At 37.2% G+C, this 12087-nt stretch overlaps 1 protein-coding gene across 1 annotated transcript in view; it reads left to right on the forward strand.

Moving 5' to 3' along the window:
• Window positions 1–11796, forward strand: part of MAP3K4 (mitogen-activated protein kinase kinase kinase 4) — a 49339-nt gene extending 37543 nt beyond the window's left edge. The window contains exons 7-16 of the mRNA XM_029285076.1: window positions 1213–1329; window positions 1955–2054; window positions 2141–2224; window positions 2670–2936; window positions 3680–3829; window positions 5258–5419; window positions 7214–7347; window positions 9375–9453; window positions 9696–9762; window positions 11663–11796. Of these exons, the coding sequence (XP_029140909.1) occupies window positions 1213–1329; window positions 1955–2054; window positions 2141–2224; window positions 2670–2936; window positions 3680–3829; window positions 5258–5419; window positions 7214–7347; window positions 9375–9453; window positions 9696–9762; window positions 11663–11796 (1294 nt within the window). The remainder of the gene's footprint in view (window positions 1–1212; window positions 1330–1954; window positions 2055–2140; window positions 2225–2669; window positions 2937–3679; window positions 3830–5257; window positions 5420–7213; window positions 7348–9374; window positions 9454–9695; window positions 9763–11662) is intronic.
• The last annotated feature ends 291 nt before the right edge of the window (window positions 11797–12087 follow it).

The raw sequence follows: 12087 nt of genomic DNA on the forward strand, positions 1-12087 counted from the left end.
AAGTGAAAATTCATACTTTTGAAAAAATAGTTCCTGTTTAAAATTTCTGGGGTTTATTTTAAGGACAAAACTATGACTTTTTAATACTACATTCCCATTAACAATTGTAATAATTTTAATAAGTTACTCATATGTCTCCCATTTTTTTATTCTATCAAATTGAAAGTTGATCTTTTTAATGATAACTAATACTCCTAGTTTGATTTTAATTTTATTTGAATAATTTTAATGGAAGCCCATTATTTATTCAGAATATATCTATTTACTGTTAGCTCTGTTCTTGCTGCTAATATTTTCTTTTTTACACAGTGTTCCACATTTCAAATAGAGTCATTAAAGTATGGGCGAGAGTGCCTATCCAGGAGTATTGATTTTCATTTGCTGCTTCTTTTCCAAAACACTTATCCTATGTTTTGGCACAGAAATATTTTATTGAGAAAATATTAGGTTGTCATGCTATTCTTTTACAGATTAAAGAGCGTTACAGGGCAGATCTGTAATCTATTGCAGGAGTTTTCAAACTTAGCAATATGCTGGCTGAGGAATTCTGGGAGTTGAAGTCCATAAGTCTTAAAAGTTGCCAAGTTTGTAGACCTCTGATCTATGGCTTCCTTGAATGCAAATGTGGCTGTGATAATAGTGGCACGTGGCCTTTATATCTGCTTATGTGTGTTGTGTTTAGCCATGTAGAAAAATTGTTTATAATTATAGCTGTGATGAAAATTCGTAATGCAAAATTAAGATCATGTATAAAAAGTGGTGGCAATTTTCTTAGCTATATTTAAAAAAACAACAACAACCCAACCCATTTGAAATCAGGATAAGAAGTATTTGATTTTATTCAACAGCTTTATTTACATCTTATATAAATAAATGAAAAAATGATATTGATCCTTTTTTTTAAATAAATGTATCTTTCTTTTTTAGTTCAAACTACCCCAAAGATAAGATGGAAAAAAAAATAAGATGAGAGGAATTTAAATATCATATACTTATATCTGAATTACTGCATTACCTTGTAGCGCAGAGATGCAGAACATATGTTTGCAGAACCATAATTTCTAGAGTCTGAGTCAGTCTGGATTGAGAAATGTTAGATTTTGCAGTAAGCAACGTTTGGAGGGCCAGTGGTTTCTTTATCTTTATTATAGTTCCAGGAAACTTTTTGGTGTGTAAACTTTCTCAGTAGTGACTGTTTTATTTTTGTTGTAGTGACATTGCAGGAGTACTATTAAAATCAACAGGAATCTTTTTGGACTCTGGCTTACAAGAGAGCTGTAATGAATTTTGGGCTAGTGCTGATGACAGTGCTGCTTCAGATGAAATCAGGTATTCCTCCTTGAAAAATGTTCATGTATGGATAAAGCACATTGTTCATACAGATTAGAGTTAATGAGGAATATATTTAAGAGGAGGAGAACAATTTTTGTGCAGTAGACCTGGAGAATAGGTGACTGTGCATCATTGGGATATTGTGCTTTCAGTGAATCGAGTTAGGGTCATCATCACCTGATATTATTTCATTATAAATTGGCTGTTGTGTTTGGTTGCAATTCTATGTGTGCAACTAGAGTCATAATTTTGAGATTGGCAGCTATATAAATAGGTATGATCAGTACAGATAATCCTTGTTTAGCGACTGCCTCATTTAGTGACTGCTAACACGACAATGATCTAAAATAACTTTACGGCAATTCCTTACATGTATAACCTTTTGGGACTGTAAAGCAAAGGAAAACTGAAATAAGATCATAAGCACAGTGGCTTATGATGATTATTTCAGTTGATGATTATTTTGCTTCATGACTGTGTTGCCAGTCCCAATTGTGATCACTAATAAAAACTGCCTGTAAATAAAATATGTATTTTAGCAATCGTAATTGCACTTTTAGCTTTTTGTTTGCACATTTATTTGCCTTCTGATCTTCACTTACATTTTGTTTGACATTTGTAGGAGGTCTGTTATAGAAACCAGCCGGGCACTGAAAGAGCTATTTCATGAAGCTAGAGAGAGAGCATCGAAAGCTCTTGGTTTTGCCAAGAGATTAAGAAAGGTAAACAAATTAGACCAAATCCAGTTGCATTTACATGCTAAGCCGTTCATTTGTAACAAAATGTACTTTTCTCACCATATTTGTAGGACCTTGAAATAGCTGCGGAGTTCACGTTATCTGCCTCTGTGAGGGATTTCCTTGTTGCTCTGAAAGCACAGCAGTACACAAAGGTAAAAAAACAGTCCAGAGGCCACATAGCATGGGGATATTAATGGAAGGAGTCCTTGAACTTACTCAGAAATTTGGATACATGGGATTGTAGTTCACTAAATGGGAAAACAAATGTCTGCTGTTTTTAGATTCTTATCAAGGCTAGATTGCTAACAACCCGGTAATGGCAATATAAACATTTTTGCATATGGAATCGTCTCGGTTCAAATGTCAGATAGGAACTCCCATAATTATGTCTCTGAAAACGTTTTGCACATCGAAGAAACAAAAGCAGTCTGTGTTGAGGGGATCGAAGGAGGGTGGGGGGCGAGTACAGTGGTTACAAACCTGTTTTATTATGCATAAAAATGCATTTGCTTTGACCTCTCCACAAAACAGAAAATTATGAACATGGGATATGGATCGCCTTGTTAACTATTTTGACCCTTTTGATTTGTTTTACAGGTACAAATTCCTGGGCTTGAAAATTTACAAATCTTCATGCCAGATAATTTTGCACAGGAAAAGTCTTTTATCTTGCAGTTGCTTAATGCAGCTGCTGGAAAGGATTGCTCAAAAGATTCTGATGAGGTTGCAGGTGAACCGTTTTTACTGATGACAAAATACAGTGAAAAAGACCAAGAATTTGATGACAGCTGGAGCACTTGGGAAGGACAGCCAATCAAAATAGTTCCTCAAGTGGAAACTATTGATACACTGAGAAGTATGCAGGTAAAGGCTTTCTGTGTTAACTAATACATGGACTCAAATGCTGGGTGATGCTTAATGTGTTCTAAATTATATCTGAAATATTACTACCATAAGGTCCCGGGTATTTAATAATGTTGGTTTATCTTGTTAGGTATTCTAAATGTGGTTAAAGGAACCAGGAGACAGTGAGTTCTAGTCCTCCTTTTGGCACAAAGCCAGCTGAGTGACTTTGGGCCAATCACACACTTTTCACCCCTAGAAAAGAAATCACAGCAAACCATTTCTGACAAAAGTTGGCAATAAATCTGCAGGGATTTGTCTAATTAGTTACCTGATAATTGTGATCTGACGGCAAAAATAAAAATTGTGTAGTATTTTCATGTTGTAAAAAAACCCTTTCATCTTTTTTAATTTCCTCAAGAAACAACACACATAAATGTAATTAAAATTCCAATGAGAATGACGGCCTTTTGACAAATGGGGTATATCATCAACACATTTTTTTTAGCACAAAAGATTCTCATTCCTCTATTTGCAACTTCCAGTAAATATTTGGACAAACCTTATGCACAGAAATCTGCTTCTATTTATAAAATTGCTACTTAATTGATCATAATGAGAGAAGTTTTTAGAAAATCCAAATCTGTAACTGATTTTAAGTTGATTAATTTTCTGGGAAGAAAAGTTCCATCCTTGGAATATTTAGAGTGATTCAAATAATTTGAATACTATTTTCAGCAACACTCTGTTCTCTTTTGTTCTAGGTTGCCAACCTTCTTCTTGTGGTAATGCAACCGGTTCATCTTGTGAACCAGAGAAAAGCCTTTCAGCAGTTACTTGAAGGATTGATCTCTCTGCAGCAGGAGCAAACTTCCAGCCAACCAGTAATTGCCAAAGCTTTGCAACAGTTGAAGGTACATCTCTTTCTAATTTATTATCTCCTAGGCCAGTGGCGCACAACTAGGGCCCATTTCGACCTCTGGACTTCAGCTTCCAGAATTCCTGAGAGAGCATGGCTGACTCAAGAATTCTGGGAGTCGAGTTCCCCAGGTAGTAAAGGGACCATTGTTGCCCACTCCTGGTCTAGGCTGTTGATTCTAATTCATTTATCATTTGAAAATATACAATAAACCAATTAGATCTGCTTTCCGTAGAAAGTCATAAAACAATATTTGCTCTGCAGTTTTACAGATTGATATAAATTGCGTAGAACTGTTGAGAGAGAATGGCTTATGAATTTGCAAATAAGTTGAATGTGAAATACAGTATGGATTGCTTGTACTGATCAGGCAGCAGAACTGTCTCTATTTTGATACATATTCAAAACTTTTCCATAAGTGCTGCATAAAAGGAAGTGGTAACAGAACCTTTTTAAAAAAATTCTATATGTAACTTTGAGGAGTTATTAGTATACTCCTAACAGGATTGAAAATAAACAATATAAACAATATAACTAATAATAATAATAGTAAAGTTGGAAGGGACCTTGGAGGTCATCTAGTCCAACCTCCTGCTCAGGCAGGAAACCCTATACCATTTCGGACAAATGGCCGTCCAGTCTCTTCTTAAAAACTTCCAGTGTTGGAACTGTATAAGTATAAAGTGTGTGTAAGAGACATAAAAGTGTTCATGTCCACAACTCAATAGTCTGATATACACTGTACCTCCCAAAAGAATACATATCATGTTACCCATGAATTTTTTTTAGTTGTTAGTATTATATTTCTAACACTTCGATAGAAATAATTCCATTAATTTCAATGAGGCTAACTCTAGTTAAATGTATACAGGTAGTCCTTGACTTATGACCAGAATATAGGTAGTCCTTGACTTATAACCAGAATTATTACAAGAATTTCAGTCATAAGTCATGACAGTGATAAGTTGAGGCACCTAAGAGACTGCACCTGATTTTACAATCATTTTTACAGTGGTCATTAAGTAAATAACATGGTCATAGGTTCAAATCAGTCGTAAGTATGAACCCATCCTCCTATATGGGCATTTTTTTGCCTGAAACTGGCAAATTACTGGCAGCACACAACAACCAGTCATAAATGTGAGGCAGGAGAGCCGGAATGACATTTTACAATGGCCAGAAGTACTTTATTGACTTTAAAGCACCTTTTCCTGTCATAACTCCGAACAGTTTTTAAATAACTGGCTGTAAGTTGAGGTCTACCTGCCCAGGTTGTCCTCAATTCTAGATTAATGATCTAAATAGCAAAGATATAGGCATTTATATTTAGTATTAATATTGCTATGTTTATGTAAATTCCAGCAGAATTTTGTGTCTTTACATTCCAAGCGTATCAGCAGAGCTTTTTTCCCGCATTTTCCAGAGTGATGCTTTACATCTGTGCAATAAGATCAGCAGTGCCATTGATAGAGTTGATCATATGTTCACCTCTGAATTTGATGCTGAACTTGATGAATCGGAATCTGCCACCTTGCAGCAATATTACAGAGAAGCCATGATTCAGTGTTACAACTTCGGCTTTGAGGTAGGTCCAAGAGAAATTTCTTTTGCCTTTTCAGGGAAAAAGGAAATCATATATTTTAACCAAACACTGGCAAAGTGATACTTCACCTCAATCTGTTTATAGCTGTTACATACAAATCAACATACAGGAAAAAATAGACCGAGGATGGTATAATAGTTAAGGTGACAGACTGGAAATGAGAAATCTCAGGTTCTAGCTGGATGATGATTAGATGATTGGGGCTGATTACTCTTTCTCAGCCTAACCTACCTCAGAGAGTGGTGGTTGTGAGGGAAAATAAGCATGAATTGAAGAGATCCAGATTGGTCTAGTGGTTAAGGCACCAGGCTAGAAAGCGGCAGACTGTGAGTTCAAGTCCTGCCTTAGCCATGAAAACCAGCTCGGTGATCTTGGGCCAGTCAGTCCCTATCAGCCCAACTCACCTCATAGGGTTGTTGTTATGGGGAAAATAGGAGGAAGATGTTTGCTGCCTTGAGCTATTTGTAAAAATAATAAAGGCACAGGACACAAATTACATAAATGCTATGCACATTACCTTGATCTGTACAAAAGGCAGAATACAAATCTAATGTATAAACACAATATTTATCATGATCAGAATACATGCTTTTTTGAAAATCAAGGCTGTTTTTTTTGTTAAGATGAAAATAAGATGCATTGTATGTATGTTGGTAACACCAAGAATAACTTCCTGTGTGCCGACATATATTATCCAAGTAGAAGACCTATCCCCACTAATAATGCCGTGATTTATCCTGCTGCGACAATTCAGTGTTGTATATTATGTACATGACAAAAAAGACCAACCTTGTCTGCTTTGACAGAGACTGCTGCATTTTGGAATAAATAATTGATCTTTTTCTTTTTAAAGCAGTCGGTTCCAATGGTGCTTATAGTGTGGACCATGTGCTTTCAAACTAGTTTGTTGTTTGCTTGCTAGCTAAAGGTATGTCCCATCTTTTTCTTTAGGAGCTCAGGAGTGCCTTCAAAGCACTCCTCTCTCCTATTTTTCTCCATAACAAGGACTCTGTGAGGAAGGTTGAGCTGAGAGAAAGAATGCCTAGCTCAGGGGTAGGCAACCTTGGCTCTTTTATGACTCGTGGACTTCAACTCCCAAAATTCCTGAGCCAGCATGGCTGGCTCAGGAATTCTGGGAGTTGAAGTCCACGAGTCATAAAAGAGCCAAGGTTTGCCTACCCCTGGCCTAGCTCAAAGTCACCCTTCCATGGCTGAAGGAAAACTTAGAACTTGAGTCTCTCCACTCTGCACCTCCGATCCAAACCCTTAAGCCCTGCACCACGTTGGCTATCTCTTTTGTTAGTTGTTTATGAGAAGGTTCCAGAAGTAGGAGAGAGGTCCCAATAGTCCCTAATGTTTCTAGTGAGATCCAGACATATAAAACATTTGCAATTGCATCTTATCTCAGTTAGATCAGTTCTGGGTAGCAGGATGAGACTTCTTTCAGGTTAAAAATTGGGAGGTATGTACTAACCACATTTGGATGCTGCCCCCAATCTTTTTCTGGGAGAGGCCATTACCTGTCAATCATATAGGTCTTTTTCTGTCTTCACAGCAAGGTACCTCCCAAAGTGCACCCATCACCATTGTAATTGAATCCATCCATCTTGCTGCCGGTTACCATCTTCTCTTTCCTTCCACCTTTCCTAGAATTTTATTTAGAATAATATGTCCAAAGTAGGATAATTTGAGTCTGATCGCTCTTTAGTTGCACCATTAGCTTGTTCTAACCATTGAATGCTCATTATCTGGACTGATCATTTAAATCTATTATAGTATCACAAAGAAGTCATCCGACTAATGTCTGGAGAATTTAGACAGAAAATAGGAGACCAGTATATCACTTTTGCAAGAAAATGGATGAATTATGTCCTCACTAAATGTGAGAGTGGGCGAGGCACCAGACCCAGGTAATGACAAAGTAAATGCTTTTTAAATGTTTTCTGTCCCTTTCATTTCTGTGCAGTGTACAGTATATCTTAAATACAGAAGAGAATTGCTGTCTAGATGACCTTGGTTTAATTAGTGTTGATTAAATTACTAAATAACAACTAATGCAACACCCATGCATTAAATAATCAACTACAGTTTAGAATGTAATCCACTATTGCCTCAGTTAAGAGTACACTTGGACTTCATGAATTCTGTGGGAAGTGACAATATAGTTAAACGTATATTGTGGCGTTACAGTTTTTAACTGTCCTTACTATGAGAACTTCCTTTCTAATATACTAATTTTGAAGTACTGCTAAGAGTACTGTAATATGCTTTACATGGGGTTGCCCTGGAAAAGCATTTGGAAGCAGCAACTGGTCAAACATGTCAAAAAAATACACAAAATTATCTGCCTACCAGTGTCTCACTGCATGCCTCCTCCTGCCTGCATTAAATACCTAGATAGAAGTTGTTCTCCTGAAACTGAGGACGGAATGAGCAAACCAGATCTCATGGGGGCAGAGTTCCAAAGCATGGAGGTAGAAATCCATAATGCCATCTTCCAAAATCCCATCGGGTGACATTTTGTAAAGATGGGACCTGGAGGGGCCTTACCCTATTATGTGGGGCTTTAAAGGTCATATCAACACCTTTCAATTGTATCCAGAAGACCACTGGCAACCAGTGCAGCTTTCAAAACAGCACAGGGTCACCGGAGTATAATGGGATATACTGCTCACTGCTCGGGCTGCCACATATGCCAGTTGCTGCTTCCAAATGCTTTTCCAGGGCAACCCCATGTAAAGCATATATTACAGTTACTCTTAGCAGGAGGGGATTAAGGCGTGAATAACCCTGCATATTTAAAGCAAAAATGCCAAATTGGCTTATATTTAATTGGCTTATATCCAAGGCCCACTGTTTTTTCAGAGTTGAGCTCTATTCTGGTTCTTGATTTTGTCAGTCCAAATATCAGCAGTTTTTCCCCATTTGTTTGTTTGGAGGGAATTTTGATAATTTTTTTACCGAATCTTATTTTTCATCTAAAAAATGTTGGCCTTAGAAAAACCTGAGGTATCATCTGATTTTTTTTTTATAAAGCACCTTTAATTAAACATGTGGAGGTTACTGTTTCTGATTTTTACTCTCCTACCATCGGGTAGGAGATACAGAAACATAGCCAGCCGTACCAACAGGCTGAAGAACAGCTTTTATCCATGGGCCGTCAGGCTTCTGAATGGGACATAACTTTATAACTTTATGCATGACAGACTCGTGAGGCCGGCGTGATGTGCAATTAGTTCACAGGGTGAAATAAGTTGGGGGTTTGTAGTCACCGTGAGTTTGTGGTGAGGGGGGGCATAGAGAGAGGCTCAGCCAATTTCACTGTATACATGTTATACTTTGATAATAAAGGATTTATTACTATTATTAATAGTTTTAAAGTAGCTTTAGGTATGCAACCTTGGATTAATCCTATTACTTAAATTACAAATACCTGAAAGGCAAGACTTAGGTAGCATAACAGAGAATTATTATAGGTGGTCCTCAACTTATAACTGGTTGCTTAACAATCATTCATAATTAGGATGGCTTCGGAAAGGGTGTTTTGCACTGGCATGGGCACGTTTCAGGGGCTTTGCAATCAATTCAGTTTACGACTGGTTGCAGCACCCTGCGGTCATGTAACTTGCTGGCTCCTGACAAACAATAATGCCTATTTGGGAGAATGGGGTTCATTTAATCACTGTGATTTTTTTGATGATCATGTGATTTGCTTCATGACCATGTGATTCAGACTACAGTTGTGATTTGCTTAAAAACTGCTGTAAAAATCAGTAAAAAAAACAACAATAACCCCCATGGTCCAGTCACATGAGTGACTTGACTTACCACCACAATCACGACCAAAGTTCCGGTCCCAGTTGAAGACTACCTTGTATGCTCAATAAATAGAACTTTTGGTACAAACATCAACAAATAATTTCTTTCTGTTGGACAGGTGGGCAACACAGGGGTTTGATTTTCTTCAAGCCATTGAACCAGCCTTTATTTCTGCTCTGCCCGAAGACGATTTCTTGGTATGCTGTTAATTAATCATAGATTTCAAATGGATAAACATTGCCAACTATATATGAAACCAGTGGCTGTTCTGCTAAAAAAAAAAAAAAGGATTTTAATGGTTTCTCCTTATTAATTTAATTAATGGCTTAATTTATATTAAATTAATGTAATGGGTTCTCAGAGTATTTATTTCTCATGGTTTGAAGATACAGCAGTATGACTTGCAATGTTTTGTTCTGTTTGGTTTTTTTTTAACCAGAGTTTGCAGTCATTGATGAATGAATGTATCGGCCATGTTATTGGAAAGCCTCACAGTCCTGTTACAGGTTTGTACCTTGGTAAGGCAGCAGCTGTAGTCTTTTCCTATGGAATTTTGAAGCTAATCGCTTGTAGGAATGAATATGATCTAGGTTATTTGGAAATAAAATAAACACTGATTTAGTAACAATTACAAGGTGGATAGCAACATTAGCAACTTTAAAATATGAGGTCCCAGGTCTGTATTTAAAAATAGGAGCAAGAAAGAGAAGACAAAACGGACAGAGATTTTCCGAAATAGTGATTTTATCAGAATGACATTAGGCAGGGAGCCATGTTGCTTTTCCAGGGTGCAGACATTCCAGAGTCTGGGCACAGCAGCTGAGAAGGCTCTCTCTTGCACATTCCGGTCAAACGAGTCTTGGAAATCAGGAAATGCAACAGGGTCTTTCCAAATGATCTCAAAGAGTGGGCAGCTTCACATGGGAGGTCGTGGCATTTTAGGAATCCTGGCCGCAGATTGTTCAAAGCTGCATTGGTAATGAGCAGTTTTTAAAATGAGCTCTGAAACTAAAAGCCCACTGAATAACAATGGAGTTGCATGTTTTGGATAACTCCTTGCAGCCCCATAGCTTTGCTGCTGCATTTTCTACTGATTGAAATTTTTGGATCCTCTTCAAAGGCTTCCCCCAGTGGGCACATTATTGCAGAATTCTATTCATCTTAACCTTAAAGCATTTGTAATCAAGAGGAACAAACTAGAATGTACTTACGTACAGTTGTCATAAAAAGCAGATATTTAGCTACCGCTATGCATTTCTTTCACAGGATCCTATCTGAGATTCCTTAATTTTGAGTTGTGTACATATTATGCCTTACAAACTTAAGTATAGACCATTGAGTGTCTATTCTCCAAGTGATTGGCAAGCTAGTCATCATTCACCTGTTACAGTTGACAAGGAGGAAAAAAATGATACCATTCTGCTGATTTATTTCATTGGGGTACAAGCCTATATGATTAAACCTGGAATCTCATTGGCAGACTGCAGCATGTATTTCACAACTAGGTGTAACTTTCTCTGAAGGAAATGTGTAACAAAAGAGTTGCTTATGTTGAAATAGCATGGCTGTATCTATATGGCTATAGAAAAGAACTATTCAAGTACAAGTAAGCCTTGTTTAGTAACTACTTCGTTTAGTAACTGTTCAAAGTTACAACAGTGATAAAACGGTAACTTAGCAATCTTCCCATTTACGACCCTTGTAGGTCTATAAAGCAAAGAAAAGCTGAGTTAAGATTATAAGCCCAGTCACGATTTCACTTAGCAACCATTTTGCTTAATGACTGAATTGCCAATCCCATGAGGACTGCCTGTAATATTAAAATGAATTTGTTCATCAAAGATGGGCCTGAAAAGTGAGTCAGTTCAAAGCAGTCCAAGTTAATTGTGAAAATTATGCCTACAGGCAAGTTAAATAGCAGGTAACAGCAGCTGGCCAATCTTGTTCGGGCTTGTAAGCATATAAGCAAAACCACTTCTGGGTTGTCGCCTAGAAGACCTCTTGGTTATGTGTCTGTAGCCCTGAAGACATATTAACCAACTCATCAAGGTTGGAATTGGCTTATGACTTAGATACCTTTTTACTTTTACCTGCTTCTTTTTTTCTTCTGAATTTTTATGCCAAATGACTTCAACATAAGTTACTCTGCTTTTGCTGCTCAGTTTATTAGCCTATTTATTTTGAGTTGACTTGATTGTTTAAAGTTTTTATTTTAGCAGTTTGGTAGACACGTTTGAAGACAAAACCACGGACTGTTTAAAAACAGTTTACAAAATCAGCGAATTTCAGTGCATTCTCTCATTTTTGACAAAGATACTATAATTCAACTAGCATATAATTTAAGGCGTGATTTGATGCTCCCGGTTCCCACACAATTGATCTTTTCCTGCCTCTTTTTGCTTGCAGCTATTCATCGGAATAGTCCTCGCCCCGTGAAAGTACCTCGATGCCATAGTGATCCCCCAAATCCTCACCTCATCATCCCAACACCTGAAGGGTTCAGGTATGTAAAGCCTTATCCCAAACTTTATTACTTATGAAATACAAAAATGAAGGATTTAAAGCAGTTCCAGCAGTATTATTCTCTAGCTGTCCTTCCTCCACTTCTACATGGAAGTACAGTGTTGCACTCTTGAGAAAAACACAACTTCTGCTCCAACTTTGGTAATGACTTGCTGTTTTGTGTAGTGGGTGCAGCATGCCTGTCTGTAATGGAATTGCACCTTTGACATTACTGAGTGACAAGCCAAGAAGTAATTTAGTTCTTCTTCTCCCTATGCTGGATTTTTAAATTAAACAACACTCTTTATATTGTTGCTTTTTTTGTTCTC

This window comes from Protobothrops mucrosquamatus, unplaced genomic scaffold (assembly GCF_001527695.2).
Source record: "Protobothrops mucrosquamatus isolate PMUCROS unplaced genomic scaffold, P.Mucros_1.0 scaffold1259, whole genome shotgun sequence".
NCBI classification, from domain to species: Eukaryota; Metazoa; Chordata; class Lepidosauria; order Squamata; family Viperidae; genus Protobothrops; species Protobothrops mucrosquamatus.